Consider the following 19,013-nt stretch of genomic DNA (forward strand, 5'->3'; position numbering starts at 1 on the left):
ACCACTCAGATAAATATAGAAAGTCTTGAAGCTTAATGAGTCATGATGATTTTCATTCAGTATTAATCCTTCCAAAGGTCAGAAAAAAACACCAGCCAGATATTGAGTATAGAGAAGAAAACCCATGAAACTAAAAAGGTAATTCTGAAATTCACTCTGAAATAAGCCAAATTACTGATAAGGCTGTTTGTGGCACATCTGGATAAAAGATCTGAAAGGTTGACTTTTTTTTCACCTGAATTGAATAGTGAGTTACCAATTATTTTGGCATTCCATGCATGTTAGCCTTCACAGAGTACAAGAACAGTTTTAACTAGTTATTTTGATCGGGGGATAGAAATACTCTAAGTTTTGGGTTTTTTAAAATAATTTTATTTATTTTTGGCAGCGTTGCGTCTTCGTTGCTGCACGGGGGCTACTCTTTGTAGCAGTGCGCGTGCTTCTCATTGCGGTGGCTTTTCTTGTTGTGGAGCACCGGCTCTAGATGCGTGGGCTTCAGTATTTGTGGCACGAAGGCTCAGTAGTTGTGGCTTGCGGGTTCTAGAGCACAGGCTTAGCAGTTGTGGCACACGGGCTTAGTTGCTCTGTGGCATGTGGGATCTTCCCAGACCAGGGATCGAACCCGTGTCCCCTGCATTGGCAGGCAGATTCTTAACCACTGCACCACCAGGGAAGTCCTCTAGTTAAGTTTTTATACCACAAATGGCTATCCACACGGAACCTCTGCATTGTAATTTATATATAAGGATATTTGATTGGTTTGAGCATGCATGCCTGTAGCTGCATTACTCTTACCTGTGACTGATCACAGATGTGGTCCAGAGACCCACTTGTAGCTATACTGACTGGACCTTCCTGTGATCTGAAGGTACAGATGTCAAAGTAGGGATTTGGGAATAAAAGGTTTGAGTGCAAGTGTACAAATGACTGCATCTGCTTTTGTGTCACCCTGTGCTCCCTATCTCCCAGGAGTATGGAATTGGAAGGCCTGTTTTTATGGCAACAAGTATAGCTGTGAAAAGTGTAGGAAAGGCTTAATCCCTGCCCTATAATTGCACTGTCATAAATACCAAGATAAGGCCAAAAGTCCTATTTGAGTCTAGCCATGAAACAAATTGTGCGGCAAGTGCGTCTTGTCTTGCTAACATGCAGAAACTGCTGGACACCACTGCCATTGCTATTACGATAGTTTGGAATTTACAGAGACAATTTTAAGTTTGGGAGTTTCCCAACCTAGGAGCCACCATCCTCCCCTCACGTAGGTTTTCCTTAATTGTTCGTGGTGTCTGTGCCCAGCTTTGCTGAGGATTTTCTGTGAATGTATAGTGTGCTCATGTACATATATACATATACTTGCTTTTTTCGTAAGTTCAGGAACTTAGCCTCCAGTGATCTCAAGCTTCAGGGAAAAAAAGGTATGTACTTCTCCAAGGGATTGGGAACTCCAGAATTCAGCGTTAAGGGCAGAATTGCCTGTCAGGACAAGTGTTGCAAAAGGTTGTGTACTTTTCTCTTAAATCAGAAAGATGTGATTTAATAAAATTTTTTAAATTTTGCAAAGTGTGAAATATTAAATACCCTATGTACAGTGTACCTTAACAAGACATTTTATTTGGGAACAAAGTTTAGTTTTAGGACTTTTAAGACACTATCAAGTTTAAATTGGTCCCAAGATTTGGAAAGCACATTCTTTCATAGTGCTTATTTATTGTCATTGGGCTGTGCTTAAGAAAAAAACAGGGTTGCTGATGTTAAGGGAAGAAAATCAGTGTCTTAATAAACACAGAACTTTTGAAACACCCAGCTTTAGCAGGCACCATCTGAATAAGCATTTCCACATAAAGATCACTTAGTAATTTGGAAAACCATACAGATTATTAACAATTTATAGGTTAATACGGAAAAGACAACTACTGACAATAGCAAGAGATGATGAAAACAAGTACACTTTTGTCAAGTTCATAGATGGCATCAAAGCCAGAATTGCCCTTTAGATGGAATTATTTCAGTGAAATTGAATTCAAGTTCGAGGCGTTTGTGTTTCTCTTTGCTGGAGGTGGGCTCTTTTAGGCATGTCTCGTAAAATCTGGCCAACACTCAGGAGAATAGAACTTTTGGTGCTAACTCAGTAGTTTCAATCAGTGTGATCTTTATGGTTTTAGGAAATTAATGTACTCTACCATGTTTCTTTTAAAAGATTTGGATAAAGAAAATAAACATGAGCCAATATAACATTTATTTTGTATTAACAGTACATATATTAATTCAGATTGAAACCTTTTTTCTACAGAGTATTATTTCTTTAATATTCGCATCTGATCCACAATAATATAGTACTAATTTTAATGAGAAATACAAATTGGAACTTCTGCTTTCGTAATAGCTCATCGACTTAGCATTTTTACAAAGAACTACTATAAATATGTAACATTATGCAGGCTTTTTTCTGCACCTGTTCACAAATCAGAAGGAATATACTTTTAAGCTATTTAGCAACCAAATGCTATCAAACTGCCCCTGTATTTATGATCATCTCCCCATACCGACAAAATGAGTCTCTTTCTCTTTAGTCTCCATGCACTCACGATGCTGCATTACTGTGGTTCTTTGCCTTAACCCCCTGTCCAAGTTTCAGTTGCTGTGGCTGTCTAGGTTGAGCTCTTCGAGGGCAGGGAGCCTGTCCCCTTTATCAGTGTTTGGCATGTGTCATACCCAACACATGTTGAATACATTGAACTTAATCTAAATTTAAGTAGTTTCTTTCTGTTAAATTTTTGTAACTAAGGATTACAAAAAACTTTTCAAAAATGTGCCATAAAATGTACTATATATTGAAATTTTGAATTCTGTATAATGAGAAACTTCATGTTTGTGAAGCAATAAAACATCATAGGAATTTGAAACTAAGAAACGCTAAACCTTAAATGAGGATGTTTAAAAATACAGAAAGGGCAGGCAGAAAAGTCCCCCTAATGTATTGAGTATCAGGCAAAATTAGAAAGCAGACTAAACACATTTGAATAAAGCTGACATGAAAGGGGTATTTTCAAACAATGGGATTCTAAAGCCTAATAATTATGTTAATTCTGCTGTAAATCCCCCCAAAATTAATTATTAACTATAAAAAATAAGGCAACTTGAAGTTAGAAACTTATGGATGAAGTTAACTCTGGATTTTTTGCAGAAGCCAGACTCGACTGGTGCCCTCTCATGATCCATTATTTCTAAAAGCCTTTAGCTGGAAGGCTGTTCACACATATTGGTGAAATAACGTAATCTCTCAGAAATAAATCAGTTTTTAAGACTTCATTAAATAGTAGACCAATTAAGATCACAAACTTTGTGCTGTCAAATGGATTACCTTCACAGAAAATTATGCTGACAGCTTTTGTGAAGAACTCCATTTGTGCCAAATACTTATTATTCCTTGAGGTGGAGGAGGTGGCAGGGAACATGATTCCTCTTTGAATGTTCTTCTGTTTTCTGCTACCTTTACTTAAATGTGACCAGGGACTATTTTTATATCCTATAAAGTACTTTGAGAAAATGTTAAGTGAATAGTGCTACACAAAATAGAGGAGGATTTTTGTATTCGCTTGTTGTAAAGCAAACTGAATAATACTTGAATCTTAAAAGGGGGAAGATAATGTGCTGAAGAAGTTATCTGATAAACCAACCAGCCTTGTAATATTATGAGTTCAAAGAGAAACTGAATCCCAGCTGCTTAATAAATGTTCACTAAAAGCAGCACTTATACCACAGCAAACTGAAAGGAAAGTTAATGTGGTGTTATTAAATTGCCTTTTAATTGATATTTTAATATTGTCAAATGGATGTGAATTGAATAAGAACCTATTTATATTCATTTAATGTCTTGCATATAAGGTCAAATTGCTTAAAATAAATACCACTAAAATTAAAAAAATATTTTATGAGAAACTTCTAAGTCATCTGATTCCTAATTATTTCTATAACAAAACAATTTAGACCACCGTACAATTCATAGTAGTAGGATTTGGCCATGTAGCAGATATAATCAGATTGAGACCGATTAATTTCTGGAATCTTTTTTCAAACTGGATCCTACTTATTTAATTCACCAGATCTTCTCAATAGAAAAGATTGAGGAGAAACCACTTAAGAATGAATGCAAATAGAGTACACATTTCATCACAAAAACAATCAATTATAATACATTCTAACCAAATATGTACCACACCACAGTGGAAAAAAAATAGAAACCTAGGACTACTTGGATAAAATGTTACTTTCTTAGAAGAATTTCATTACACATATTTACCTCACGTTTTTAAAACTCCCAAATAAATATACCTACACATTTCAAAATATTTTCAATAAATGGTAAATGCTATACTTTTTGCTCATTCATGAGAAATTACTAAAAATTTACAGTGAAAGTATATGGCTTGAGCCATCCTTGCAGTAAATGAAGGCAGGATTCTTCAAAACACTGTTAAATGCACCAACTTTAATCAGTCTTTTTTAATTGCTCACTTTTAAATATGTAGTTGCTGGTAGCTGTCCGAGTCCATTAGCACCACATATAGTGAATTAAAAAGAGTTTTCAGGGAGGATGACTTAGCAGTCTTTTTTAAAAAAATGTTTAAAAATTTTACAATTAAATGAAATTGATTTCTTGGGTCATGTTTTGAAAGATCCACTTTTCATCTTGTGAAACTGAAGGATTTTGGTAGTTTCCCTCTTCCACCCCACCCCTCAAGGTTATAAGCATGAAGGTAGGAAAATCTGGGGGAATACCGGGAATACATTTACACTTCAGCAAAGAATCTTGCTAATAATATCCATTATCTGGTTCAGTTCCAAAGTCAGATTAGGTTCTTCTGCCAGAGGTCTCAATATGTACTTACAGGAAGAAACAAAGATTCTATGGGACAAATTAGCACATACTTTCTGTATGCAATCCATAAATAATGCGGGAAGTCACCAGATCATTTGAAATCATCTAATGTACATTCTTTTCTCCAAGAATACAAATACCTTACAACTCAAGCAAAAGCTCTTCATTACTTCATCTGCTTTCAGAGTGACACTGTCACTCAGTTTAGACAGTGGAGGACTGTACAATAGGAACACTGACCTGTGAGGTAGGGAAGTGTGTTGCAGTATTAGGGCCATTTCACACAAGGAAAGGTTGAAACAATTATTTTTTCAAAAAATATGGCAGTCATTGAGATCGATGATTTAAATAACTGAATAAAATGCAAACAAGCCCTTCTCATTGTTATAAGTTCAATTTTTTTGTTGTTAGGGACTAGCTGGACTAAAAGTACTGATGAAAAAGTTTATTTTCAATATCCGTGTAAAATTTTTACTGGTGTCTCTCAACACATAGGCACAAGGAAAGATATATTTGGCTCATTCTTAGCCAAGCATGAATATTTTCACTAAATTATTATGATTTCCTATGACTCTTACTGCCAGGTTTGCTTTGAGTCCACTCTCCCCTCTTTGAGGAGAGATTGATGAATACAGTCTCCAGAGATTTAATCTTGCAAGATGAATCGTCTGTTATATGTGATAATTTGTTACTTGGGAAGTTTGTCTTCTCCTGGATGGGAAATAATCCACTTTTTGTTGTTGTTTTAATTTTTAAAAATTATTTTTTTTTTGGTTGAGTTGGGTCTTTGTTGCTGCGTGTGGGCTTTCTCTAGTTGCGGCAAGCGAGGGCTACTCTTTGTTGCAGTGCACGGGCTTCTCATTGCGGTGGCTTCTCTTGTTGCGGAACACGAGCTCTAGCCGCGTAGGCTTCAGTAGTTGTGGCACGCGGGCTCAGCAGTTGTGTCTCGCGGGCTCTAGAGCACAGGCTCAGTAGTTGTGGTGCACTGGCTTAGTTGCTCTGTGGCATGTGGGATCTTCCCTGGACCAGGGCTCGAACCCGCATCCCCTGCATAGGCAGGCGGATTCTTAACCACTGCACCACCAGGGAAGCCCTGTTGTTTTGTTTTTTGTTTTTAGCTTTTCAGCAGATGATCCCATGCGCAAGTGGATTTTTATACAGGTCTGCTTGGGGCAGAAGAAAGATGGAGATGGAAAATGCACTCACTCCCTGTTTCCACAGCTTTGCACTTGGTAATTATTTGCCTGTTTGAAGTAATATGTGAATGGCTTTTGTAAGGAACTTGAGCAAGACTAGAAACCCACTCATGTTTATTCAAACTATTTTTTTGGTTTGCAGTATTTTTTTGAGGTAAGACTACTGCCTAGGAGTATAACAGCTGTAAGTCACACATTCACAAAAATAGCTCACCTTATTCACCATTTTATACAACATAAAAGTGCACTGTAAAAAAAAAGTTGTTGAAAGCAGAATGCGATGTTAGCCTATACACAGTGTTGAACTTTTAAAAGGAAACCAGGCTTTGTGACATCAGAGGACATTAAAGAGCTTATGGCATAGCGCAAGTGCTCAGTAAATACATCTTGCTTCTCCCAAGCAGTCTAATCTCCACAAACCATTTTAGCAATTTCCTGGATATCACTTTTCATTGCAATCTGTACTGACTTCCTCCAATCCAGAAGTGGCTACATTTCAGTGATAAGGGAGGGTTTTATAACTTAATTCTTTAGCACTTCTGGGTTGGAAATGTACCTTTAAATTCTACAGATGTTAAATCTCTCATTTGTTACTGAATAAGAAATGCCACAAATGTGTAAAATAATTTACCATTAAGCATTTTTTCCCTCCCATGATGTGGAAATTAAGTCACTGTAGAAGATTGCTTTTTGCATTATCATCAGAGGCCATTTCATTAACCAGCTGTTCTATAGACAACTGGATAGCATTCTTGACAAGAGAAGAAGCTGTTTCTATTAAGAGTGTTTCATATTGTTCTGAAGTTCTACTCTCAAAACCACTATCATTAGCAAAAACCCCCACTTGCTCATTTTCGATTGAAATTAAGAATTGCTTAGGGACATTTTTAGATTTCTTAACATCAAATTCACTGATTTCAGTGTCTGTGATAATAATAGCAATTGGCTCCATTCTTTTGCTTTCTTCTGGTTTGGGTTTTTCTGCAGTGATTTCATTTACTTGAAAATCTGATTCCTGGCTCAGTTCAGTATCTTTCAGCTTACTCTCCTCAGCAACAGTCTCTTTACTTTCACGGTCTTTCCAATCTGGTCCACTTTCTAGGATACTGTTTCTGGCTTCTTCCAGAATTTGTTGATCTGGGACTGCAGGTGAGGAAGGAACATCAGAAACCACTGGGAGCTGGTGTTCTGTGTCTGAAGTTTCCAGTGGGCTTGCTTGCTGAGGTTGAATGCTTTGTTTTTCCTCAAGCGTTTCAATATCTTTTTCAAGGATTAGAGTTCCTGTTTGAATAGCAGAATGCCCTGTATCTAACTCAAGTTCTACTGAAATCACTTTCTCTCCAGGAGAAGTTATGCTGTTGTTCACATTTGATTCACAGACCTCATCACTCCCTTTCTGTGAGACATCTTCCCTTAGATCCTGCTTCGACTTGGTCTTTGCTGCCTGGTTATCTGATTGGGTCAGAGTTTTTGTATCCAAACTTCCAGCCTCTCGTTGGACTTTGATACTGCAGTCTGAGTCTTCTATAATTTTGGAATGATTACTTCTTTTCTCCCCTTTTGAGAATTTTATACAGGGAAACTTTAGTCTGGATTTTGCCTTTTTTTTAGAATTATCATCCTCAGCATTGATTTCAGGTTGCACTTTGGCCTCAAAGGGCTTTTGCTGCTTTGAAGAATCTGACCTTTTGCTGCGCGTTACAAGGCGTTTGATGGAGGCCCAGGCCCCCTGGGGGGGCTCTGGCTGATAAGAAGCTCCTGCTTCTGGGGGACACTTCCTTGCTGCATCAGCAGCTTCAGAGCCAACTTTGGGCTTCATTGCTTTGGCTGCTTTCTTTCTTCTCTTGAAGCAAAGCGTCGATGCTTTTTCCTCCTGCCTCTCATTCTGAGGACTAACTTCTGCTGATCTCTTCTCATCCTTGCTTTCTACTTGTATTTCAGGAACTGTGATCTCCATTTTTATATTACACTCTTTCTTTCTCTAGAAAACTATATCCTCTCTTCCTTAGCAGCCTTTTATGACAAAAAAGTAGGCAAAAATATCACACTAAGTAAAATTTCTTCCCGATGTAATCACTCCTTTTGTCTTACTCCATACAGTTGTTTAGGTGGTTTTTCCAGTTATAAAAATGCCTTGTTTCTCTATTACTTGTAATTTCTCTCTTTAATTTCTTCATGAAAGCCCTTTTACTGGGTAGATTTTTGTTTTATTTAAGGGTCAACCTGATAAGAGAAAAGAGAGTGGTATTTTATTTCACCATCAGCCTACTGTTTTCTATAGAGACTATTTCAGTTGAATGCATATGGTTCTGCTGGGCATGTTTCCCATATAATAACTTACTAAAATGACTGGAGAATAAAAATTGGGGTTTACTTTTGCCCTATCCAAAAGATTTCAGTGTGAATTTATTTTGCTGTCTTTTGTTTGTTAAAACTTCATTTTGGATTACTCTGCAAATCTGATATTATTTCATCAGTTCTGGAGTTGTGCTGTCTTTACGAATTGTTCATGACTCCGAATTGCAAGTTAACAAACAAAAACCACGACCACCACCATGAACAACAAAAAACAATGACGGGCAGGGTCTAATTTTTATTAATGCAATAAAGAGCTCTGAAGTTGCAAAGGATCTTAGAGATTATTTGAGATTATTCAAGTCGAGCCAGATGAAGAAACTGAGCTCCAGAGTGGGCAGCTGGCCTGCTAAAAGCCACACAGTTAGATGAGGTCATAGCCAGAGTTAGAACTGAAGACTTTGACTCTCTAATGTTCTTTCCATTATACCATAAGGTTTCTGTTCTAAAAATGTATGTTCCATGAAGGAGGTGCTACTTTTCATACATGCTCTTGGGAAATTTTTAACATTACTGTCATTCTCCACTCTTAAATCTGTTTGTGTAATTTTGACTTTTTTTTCCTAAGTATCTGCAGTTCAGACATTTTCCATAACGAGCACATAGTTGAAGGTCAGAGTGAATGGTAATAATAGTTGACATTTATTGAGCAACTCCTGTCTATCAGGAAGTGCTAATAAGCACTTTTACATACATCTCTAATCCTCCCACAACATTACAGAGTAGGTGGTGGTATCACCATCTACAGATGAAGAAATTGAGGCCTAGAGAGGTTAAGTAAGTTGCTCTAGCTAATCGATAACAGAGCTCAGATTCAACCCAAGGTTGCCTGTTTCTAAAGCCTGTCCTCTGGAACTGGGTTTTAAGAGTTTCATCAGAAAAATGAATTGTTTGGAGATGCTAATCTGCACTAGACTCTCTAGTCAAAAAATTTAAAAATTGCTTAAATGGTTGTGTTATCATAATGTAGCCCATCAACTGATAATTGAACCTAGACTGAGTTCTTGCTATTTTAAAATTTAAGCTTTTGCAATTCTTTATATTTTATTTTCTTGGTTCTGGAACTAATTTGAAAGCCAGAAATAAGTTGATAAGACATGCAATTGGCAAACTGATTAGTTACATATAAATATAAAGGTATATTTTAAATCAATCCACAGGGTACCAGTGACTAGAGATGTGAGGTGATCACCTAACAAAAATCCTATGAATTTTAGTTGATGGATGTCCTAAAATAAGCAAAGGGACTCTTTCTTTGTACTGTTTTTTTTTTTTTTTTTTTTGTAAATCCTTCACTGTTGAAGGTTTATTTGGGTAGCTCTTGACTCTGTGAACCACAGAAGGAAATCAGTTCTGAAAATCTGAAAATCAGTTCATGATCTAACTAAATATTCTCTTAGGTTGAGTGTTACATATTCCATGCCCCTGACAGAAAGGCAAAGTCATCCTAGAACAATGATGGAACTAAAATATGAACATTTTACAGTGTCCCTCCTCATATGATGTTTCCATAAGCACAAGAACCACAGCTGATTATAGCTCCTTAAGTCTCGTGTCACCTCTTGTGAGTTCTCAGTGCCTGAGAGTTTTTATTAACCAGAGGCTGTATAGCTAATAGAAACATTGAAATCGGATCATGTTTAGGAATGTATCATTTGAAACTAACCTGGATTGCCCAAAGACAACTGCTTGAGAAGCTCACTTAAATGTATATCATGATGCAGAAATAAATATCCAAACAAAACCTAACTGAAATGGGGAAAATGCAGCCTGTAGATACTAAAACTTTTCAGGACATTAGACTGCAAATGATTCGTCCTTAACCTGCACAAATAGTTTTATCGCCTGGGCAATCTTAAAGTCCCTGTTGTAATTTCCTGATAGAATCGCAAGTCTACTGCCACAAAAAATACCCCTTCCCCTTTTCCCGTGAGCAGAGAAGCACGGAGGCAAAGAGCAGCCACTTCCTGGGGAAAGCAGTGAATCTCTCCCAGCGCCAGGTGTGGACCACGAAGCTTTCTCCTGGAGGAGGGCGTCTCTCCTTCGGCTTGAATCGCCTTATGGCAGGAGCTAGAGCGCAGCAGAAAGTACTCAAAAAGGAAAGCTGGGGCGTGGAAGAGGACATAACCCAGCTTCAAGCTATCTGCACATTTATAACGGCCAGGAACCCGGCACTCTATTTTCCCGCAAAAGGGCAAAGAAGGAAAAAAGCTACCAGCAACACGAGCTGTAACGCGCAGAGGATAGGTGTGGGCAGAGCTGTTGAGGGTCGCGCTGGCTGGAGATTTCTGCAAACAAACGACCTTCCCGAATCTCACTCCGGCCACCTCGGGCGGCCCGGATTCCCGGTGTCCAGCGGGCATCTCCCGCCCACTTTGCCGCGCAGGCGGTCAGCGGACCGGGCACCGGTTCGCACCCTTTACACGCAACCTGCTCACCCTCCACTTACCGCGGGCGCCGGGGTCCCTGGCCGACGCTGTCGCCGAGGTCGCGGGGGCGCTCGCAAGGTTGGGCGCACAGGTAGGCGGGAAGCCACGGTCGCACCCGGAGCAAGCAGCCCTCTGCAGAGACCGCAGCCCCGCGGCGCCCCCTCCCCCAGAGGGCGGGGACTGACAGCCGGCTGCACCAATGCACGCAGAGGGTGCGGGCGCTGGACGGGGCCGGGCTAGGGGCGGTGGGCGCGGGGGAGGGGGGAGGGGGTGATCGGGAGGTCTTTCCGAGAGCAGTCCGCCCAGCCACGGGCGCTCCCAGCCTGGCGCGAATCCCCGCCGCGCGACCACATTGGGGGGCCACCGAGAAAGGGAGGGCTGGCAGATGGGGAGGGGACCAGGGTCATAAGCCTCCCATTTTTCTCAGACGCGAAGTAGCAAAATCCAATTTTAAATTATAGGCACTCCCATTATAAATCGCCGCACTGAATACTGAAGTCACAGCAGATATCACATTTTAAAAGTAGGATTCAAAACTGTGCAGAGTGAATCTCGTTTGGCGAGAAAATTACATGAACTGAGAGAGAAAAACCTCATTACACCCAAACCCACTCCTGGAAAAGTTTTGGTTATCAAAGGGTTCGTTGCCAAACCCTCTCAGAGGCCCAAGACACAGACCCGTGTCTTCCTAAGTATCTAGAAGGCAGGTAGAGGTGATGCAACCTGTGTGCCATCGAGGTCAAAACACAGGAACCCAGCCCCATCCATCCATTATACTTTATATATTTCCAAGAATAAGTAGCTTACAAGTTATCCATGTTTTCCTTCAGGATATTCCTAGGTGACTGCTTAACCTTGTCCCTCTCAAGCGGGGCGTAGAGAATAGGAGACAGCTTTCCTCACAATTCCAGTCCTGATCAGAGCAAAGGGCACAGGCAATATCTACCCTCCTGCCTGACTAGGTAGGCTGTGTATTTTCACACATTTTGAGTCTTTAAACAAGTTCCTAGCCTTAGTGAAAAGCACCATAAGCATTTATTTGTACACATAATCCACTGTGTACAATACATTAACACTAATGAAAGGTGTTACAATGAGAGTGGGCTCAATGTTACCTACAACGGCATTCCTGGGAGCTCCAGAGGTGAGGTCCTGTGGGATGCACAATTCCTGCCTTCTCCTCTGGCCCCTCCCAGGCAGATGAAGAACCTATTAAGATGGAGGGAAGAACTACTGAAAAGTAGTTGTACTTAACTCTTTTCTTCAATAGGATCATGATCTTTGAGAGTAAACCTCAGTTACCCATTTTTGGATGTTTTTCCAGGAATATATTTTACCTTTGTAAGTTTCTATAGCTTCCACTGAAACTTATTAAGCAAAGAACTATTAGGACACAACAGCAAAGCTGAATCTAAACTGTCAAGATCTTAGAGACAAGAACTGTAAAACAGGAAAATCCATAAGCATCTAATTTATAGTAGTTATAATTAAGAATTCAATTTAGCTTTGTTCATTCATCGAATACCAGTCTGTGAAGATGTTTTATATCCCCAGATGAGTTACTAAACCTGCTGTCAGTTTTGAACTTTAAACAAGCCAAAAGAAATCCATGCCACTCATAACCAACTGAGATGCAATTGCTTATTGAGATCCAAGTTTTCTCAAATCTAGCAGATCTGGGAGTTTGCAGCAATTTCAGGCAAAAATAAGATGAGCTTATCTAGATGAAGACAGTAGAATAGCTGTCTTATTAGGAAGTAACTGGAAATGAAATCAGCAATAGGTTAAAAGCAATAAAGGCCATCTTAATGCTTTGTAAGATCTTATCCCACTTGCTTTTCTTAAAAAAAAAAAAAAACAAACTACTGAAAGGGAACTGAAGAGTGGTTTGAGGTAAGAGGTGAATTGATTTTGTATTTGAAAGGCAGATTTCTGTAAGGTATATTACATATAACTCATCTCCAACCTCCAACACACAGAGTACAGAACTATAAATAAAATACTGCGCTGTCGTTTTTCTTTAGAATATAACTAGAACCCGATGCCATATCTGAGTTTTAAAAAAATGTATCCAGTACCTCATACATGAAAGAAACCTGTCATCCTTGAACTCACTTAAGTGACAGTTAGTAAGTTATTACCCATATCATTGTCTGCTACTCAATTAGTAGCTTTTCATTATATAATGAGAAACAGGCTCTAAATATATCACCAATGTGATGAAAAATTATCCTACCTACAGCTTATCTTGTTAACATCACCAGATACAGCGTGCCAATAAAATCACTTGCTTATTTATCTGATATCTACTGATCATACCGTTTCTCCCATCCTGGCCCCTATTCACCCACAGCCTGGGCCTCTAGCTACCAAACCATGAAACAACAGTTAAGTGTCCATCAGAAGGACTGTTTAAATATTCCACAGCCATAAGAAACAAGATGAATCCCAAACTGCTGATGGAGCAAGACCTCCAAGGTGTATTGCCAACTGGAAAGAGCAAATTGTGCCATTTGAATTTTTACTGAAGGCATATTTTACTTCTAGGAAAATTCTTGCATTAGTCCATTCACGCCAAGCAATACCTGGTAAAAACAATTTGGCTTATTTATTGTATTAGGGCTGTTTATAATTTTTGCCTTATAAACCTCCACTTACCCTCTCCCACCAACTGTGTTCACCACTTCTATCAATATTAAAGATTTAAACCCCCACAGCAGGAACTTCCCTGGTGGTCCAGTGGTTAAGACTCCGGGCTTCCAATGCAGGGGGTGCATTTGGGGAACTAAGATCCCACATGCTGTGGGGTGCAGCAAAAAAAATTTTTTAATTAAATAAATAAATAAACCCACATGGCTTTTGGTGGTATGAGGAAGCCTAAATTCCTTAAGGTGATCTTTAAGTCACCATGTCTGACAATAGGCTGCTTTCTTCCCCTGTTTACAAATTGAATTCCCAGCAAGTCCCATCCAGATGAGGTTTTATAGGACATTTTAAAAAACACTAGAAACAATGAACTCTGTGCAGACAGGGCCCAAATGATGCTTTCGAACAGGAACTGACATCACTGAGCGTGTACAATGTGCCAGGCAGTATACAAAGCATGGTGGAACTGGGGCTCCGTGCTCATGACCCCTTTGCCATATGCCCTCCAAAGCACTGTCATGATTTCTTTAAACTGCAAACCCGACACTATTACAATAACACCTAGGGGATTAAAAATAATAAAACCAAGGACACCAGGAAAAACACTGCTCTGCCCATGCTAGCAGTGTTTTAGCACTGGCACCAGTGGGGATGCAACATCTTTTGGAAGGATCCAATGCAGGAAGAAAAAGGGGAAAAGGGAGGAAAGATGGGAGAGGAAGAACAGAGATAGAAGATAAAGAACAAGAAGAGAAGGGAAAACATGTGAGGGAAAAAACATCCTGTAGGGAGGGAGAGCGAGCTCAGGCACAGGGTAGAAGCTCAATAAATATGTGCTGAACCAACAGAGCAGAAAGAGCTACCCTACAGTTAATGCTGTATGACCATCCTTCCTGAGGACTTATTAAAAATAAATGGTGCTGGGCTTCCCTGGTGGCGCAGTGGTTAAGAATCTGTCTGCCAATGCAGGGGACACAGGTTTGAGCCCTGGTCCAGGAAGATCCCACATGCCGCAGAGCAACTAAGCCCGTGTGCCACAACTACTGAGCCTGTGAGCCACAACTACTGAAGCCCACTTGCCTAGAGCCCGTGCTCTGCAACAAGAGAAGCCATCAAAGTGAGAAGCCCGTGCACGGCAACGAAGAGTAGCCCCTGCTCTCCGCCACTAGAGAAAGCCCACGCGCAGCAACCGAGACCCAAAGCAGCCAAAAATAAATATAAATAAAATAAATTTTTAAAAAGTGGTGCTAAAGCTGTGACAGAAACGGGAATTCTAAGGAAATTCAGGACAAAAACCTGTGTAAGCAATACTTTCTCGGCATAAAAAAAAAAAAAAAATACAGAAAAGTATATGACAAAAAGGCACGTCCTCCAGACTCTACTTCTCCCTCAGCCCTCTCAGGAGGTATCCTGTCCTCCCAGAAACACACAAGCACGTACCTTTCCCCCTTTAAACACAATGTATCATATAGTACACACTACAACTTGCTTCTTCAATCCCAGGGGTCTCCCAGATCACACAGGACAGCAGAGCTAGGGCAGCAGTCTGTTAATGCTACAATTTATATTTGAACACCGAGATTGCAAAATTATTTACTTTTATTCTATGGATTCAGTAAAGTAATTACGCATGTGCGTGAATGATTTGTGCTGATTTATACACGATGGTGGGAATTAAGACTGAAGAAGGGCTTCTGGGGAAACTCCCACTACTTATTTTTCAGAAAATCTTCAGGGCCGGGACTGACTTCTCTCAACTTCCACACACTTCCCGATAGGAGGCCTGAATAAACACTGGCCGAACTCTCAAAGTTGCTTCTTGAAGATGGACAATCTGGAAGGAAAACGAAACAAGAAATAGTTTTCTCTAAGTGCTGAAACATCTCCTCTTCCCTTCCACGCAGCACCATCACCCTCTCTCACTGTCAAAGTTGTCAGCATTTACCTCCTTTCCCACTGCCAGCTCTTCTGGGGTCTGTCCATAGACTTGAAGACAATGCACAGCATTTACATTATGGCTGTGTGAATACTGTTCAAGGGCAGACCAAGCACGAGCCAGGATGACATTTCTGTGTGCTCCCCCAGCATCTAGCACACGGTCTCTCTGCTGTATAAGCAGAGGTGCTTCTATGAGCAACCACCCTTATAGTTGCCCAGATGATGGCCACGGTTTGCTTCCACCTGGACCTTTACATTCTTAAACAATGTTAGAGCTTTTCTTTTGCATAATTACCCTTTTGACACCCTTGTCTTTCTAGCTCTCTCTACTCTTTCTCAATTCCTCCCTCTTCCTGTTCCATGTGGGATTTGTAACTCTGGGTCACCTGCAGTTGTCAGGACTCCCCTTCTTTACAGTCCAGACCAGGCTTTGGTTTCCTGAAAACCGTGTCTCCCTCTTCCTGGGAAGTGGCGTCGGGGTGCCAAAGCGCGCGTGTCTGAAAACCTCTGGATAGATTTGGTGGGTGTAAATACAGGTGGAAAGTCATCTTTCCCCGTAGACTTGGAAGGCGTTCCTCCACTGTCTAAGAGCCTTTTACTGCTGATAGGAAGACAGGGGTTCAGGCTAATTCTCATTTTTTTCATAGGCAAGCCATTTCTTCTTCTTTGGAGAGGATTTTGAGGATTTTCACCTTTGATGTTTCTGAAATTTCACCTGGATATGTCCAGGGGTGGCTCATTCATTGTGATGAGTACTTGGGGGCCCTTCACTTAAGACCCAAGAGCTCCTGGACTGGTCCTGCTTCCTTCTCTTTTCTACTTTCTGGGACATTTACTCACTCTTGTGTGCTGTCTGTTCAGAGTATATAGACCTTCAGCTGCTCCTGCCCTCCAATGTGCCATCAGCTCCAAGCCCAGAGCCTCCTGGGGCTCCACAGAGGAGGTCTAACCTCCACTGGGGTCCCTCTTTAGTTCACTGGATGGTGCCTTTCCACCCTACGCTGACAAACTGTGATGAACCCTGCTCTTCTTCCAAAAATGTTGAAATATAAGTATTTCATTTATCGGTTACTGCCAACTCTCACTACTGCCCCCTCTCCTCTCACTGATGTCTGGAAAGAAATCTTTTTTTTTTTTTTTTTTGTGGTACGCGGGTCTCTCACTGTTGTGGCCTCTCCCGTAGCGGAGCACAGGCTCCGGACGCGCAGGCTCAGCGGCCACGGCTCACGGGCCCAGCCGCTCCGTGGCATGTGGGATCCTCCCGGACCGGGGCACGAACTCGAGTCCCCTGCATCAGCAGGCGGACTCTCAACCACTGCGCCACCAGGGAAGCCCTGGAAAGAAATCTTTTGAAAGCACTGAATTTGCGCTTTCATAGCTTTAGTTGGAGTCCTATAATTCATAAACATGCCTCATGAGGAAGAAAGCAGAACTTTCACCAGAAACAACTTACCTGCTTAGAACAGCCCATTCACCTGCTCAGTTTCAGGGTCCAAATCAATATCATAGAAACAGGGCCGGGTAGGGAGTCCAGGCATGGTGCTCATCTAGGAGAGGCAAAATAGCATTAAAAACAAACTGAATACGATGGTTTTTTCACCTTCCCTTCAGCTAGCAAGCTCAAAGCACAAAGACAGAATATTATTTTGTAGTTAACCATAAAATGGCACTCTTCATGTTACATATTAAAAATCAAGTCACTGATCCTGTTATGATCTCAGACAGAAACCCTCGAGTCCTCCTCCAGCAAACCAAACACCAGGCTTCCTCATGGGCTCCCACACAGACTGGTGCAACAAGAGGTTGAGGAGGTGCCTCCACCTTCGTCCCACAATGGCAGGTGCTGGGGAGGCTGAGGAGTCAGTTACTCACCCCCTCGGTCCTCACATCACAAAACCAAAAGGAGGTGCAGGGCTTGTCTGCTGTTTAATTTTGTTTTAATGAGTCTCGTGTAGATACCCATATTATTTTTGCTTCAGCAACACAACATTAGGAATCAGTATCCTTTAACTTGGGCCAAGGCATTTCTGTACCTAATCTAGATGGTTTTATAATCACTGTTCTTACTGGTCCAATTTGGCTTTCTAAACCTGAACTTGCAATGCTCATGGATTTTATTTACACTGGCTTCTTTTTCTAAAGATCTGGCTTTGACAAACATCTACTTAGATATAAATCTGTAAGGCTTGTGAAGTGGAAAACTCAGTATATTTTTAACCTGTAACAATGTCCTTCATAATGAATACATACATACAAGTTTCAAATCAGATCTAGACAGGAAAAGAGTTTAAGTGGAACTTCTACAACTTAACTATAAAAATGTCATAGAAAAGGATGAGTCACCTTACGTAACACAAAACACTTATACTTTAAAAAACCTGATTCTGACATCTGAGCGCCAATCAATACTTCCTACAACGTACTACAGGCAGCTGACATCGGTCTCTGTTCTCACATTCTGTAAGAGATAAGCAACTGCTGAGCGTGGGGACAAGGAGGAAAAAGGAAGGGACTGGTCCTCCATCCTAGCCTAAGAGCCTGAAGATGACACTATCAAGATGAAGGACAGGGCTTTCCTGGTGGCGCAGTGGTTGAGAATCTGCCTGCCAACGCAGGGGACACGGGTTCAAGCCCTGGTCTGGGAAGATCCCACATGCTGCGGAGCGGCTGGGCCCGTGAGCCACAACTACTGAGCCTGTGCGTCTGGAGCCTGTGCTCCGGAACAAGAGAGGCCGTGACAGTGAGAGGTCTGTGCACCGCGATGAAGAGTGGCCCCTGCTTGCTGCAACTAGAGAAAGTCCACGCACAGAAACGAAGACCCAACGCAGCCAAAAATAAAAATTAATTAATTAATTAAAAAAAATAAAAGATGGACAGGTGCCCACTGATGTAGACACGCATGTGCACGTGGCCAGAAAATTCTGAAGATAATCCCCAAAATAGCGATTAGTAGGATTATCAGTACTACTCTTTCCCAAAGAGGACTTTTTTCCCCTTAAACACTGGTCATGTTGATAATCAGAAAATGTTTTTAAATGAAAAGACTATGTGTACATACATACAGGAACTTAGATATAAAACTCCAAAAAGAAGCCACCACACCTTGAATTTAGTACATAAAATGCTCAAGGCCTCTGAACCCTGTTCAGGCCCTAACAGTAATCAGAAACCTTGAAGAACAGTAATTGTTAAGGCGTCTAGATTATGTGTAGAAACGTCTTGGTCCGGGTGGCCTTCTAAGCTGAGAGTCTGTTCCGGATGAGAAAGTCCCAGCCTGACACTTTCAGCTTTGCTTTCGTCTCTACAGCCACCCCTCTGCACCCACACATCAAAGGAGCAGCGACGATACTGCTCCTTCAGCTGCCAGGTGCTGACAATTTCTCCGGAAACAACACACGTTCTGCAATATTCGAGGTGCTGGGTAAATGGTTTAACGTTCCTACTGAAAGGGAATTTCTACAAACCCCAGGCACTGATGAACCTCGGAGCAGAGCGACGCACGCCTCCTGCCTCTGGAGGGAGGGGCTGAGGGGCACTGGTGCACACGCCCTGTCTGACCACCACTGTGAC

At 41.1% G+C, this 19,013-nt stretch overlaps 3 protein-coding genes across 9 annotated transcripts in view; 1 reads left to right on the forward strand and 2 right to left on the reverse strand.

The window, feature by feature from the left end:
• ZBTB25 (zinc finger and BTB domain containing 25) overlaps positions 1-19,013 on the forward strand; it is a 56,245-nt gene that overhangs the window by 25,467 nt on the left and 11,765 nt on the right. The window contains exon 6 of one of the 4 annotated variants that reach the window (XM_067028343.1): positions 14,475-14,805. The exons of the other annotated variants lie outside the window; for them this stretch is intronic. Within the exon in view, the coding sequence (XP_066884444.1) occupies positions 14,475-14,489 (15 nt within the window). The 3' untranslated portion in view covers positions 14,490-14,805. Of the gene's footprint in view, positions 1-14,474; positions 14,806-19,013 lie in introns of those variants that run through there. 4 annotated transcript variants of the gene reach the window in all.
• On the reverse strand, positions 5,310-11,279 carry AKAP5 (A-kinase anchoring protein 5). The gene is made up of 2 exons (XM_059059091.2): positions 10,880-11,279; positions 5,310-8,298 (listed from the first exon to the last, which is right to left on the reverse strand). The coding sequence occupies exon 2, from the start codon at positions 8,030-8,032 to the stop codon at positions 6,746-6,748; it is 1,287 nt and encodes a 428-aa protein (XP_058915074.1). The 5' UTR covers positions 8,033-8,298; positions 10,880-11,279; the 3' UTR covers positions 5,310-6,745.
• The window catches only part of MTHFD1 (methylenetetrahydrofolate dehydrogenase, cyclohydrolase and formyltetrahydrofolate synthetase 1), a 60,361-nt gene continuing 56,434 nt past the window's right edge, over positions 15,087-19,013 (reverse strand). For 3 of the 4 annotated variants that reach the window (XR_010839531.1, XM_059059061.2, XM_067028336.1), the window contains 2 exons: positions 16,897-16,990; positions 15,087-15,339 (listed from right to left, as the gene is read on the reverse strand). Coding sequence is in view for 2 of the 4 variants with exons in the window: in XM_059059061.2 (XP_058915044.1) it covers positions 16,901-16,990 (90 nt within the window). In the remaining 2 variants the exon portion in view is untranslated. Of the gene's footprint in view, positions 15,340-15,829; positions 16,991-19,013 lie in introns of all 4 variants that reach the window. The other variant, XR_010839530.1, reaches the window with a different exon arrangement.

Source organism: Kogia breviceps, chromosome 3, assembly GCF_026419965.1.
Source record: "Kogia breviceps isolate mKogBre1 chromosome 3, mKogBre1 haplotype 1, whole genome shotgun sequence".
NCBI lineage: Eukaryota > Metazoa > Chordata > Mammalia > Artiodactyla > Physeteridae > Kogia > Kogia breviceps.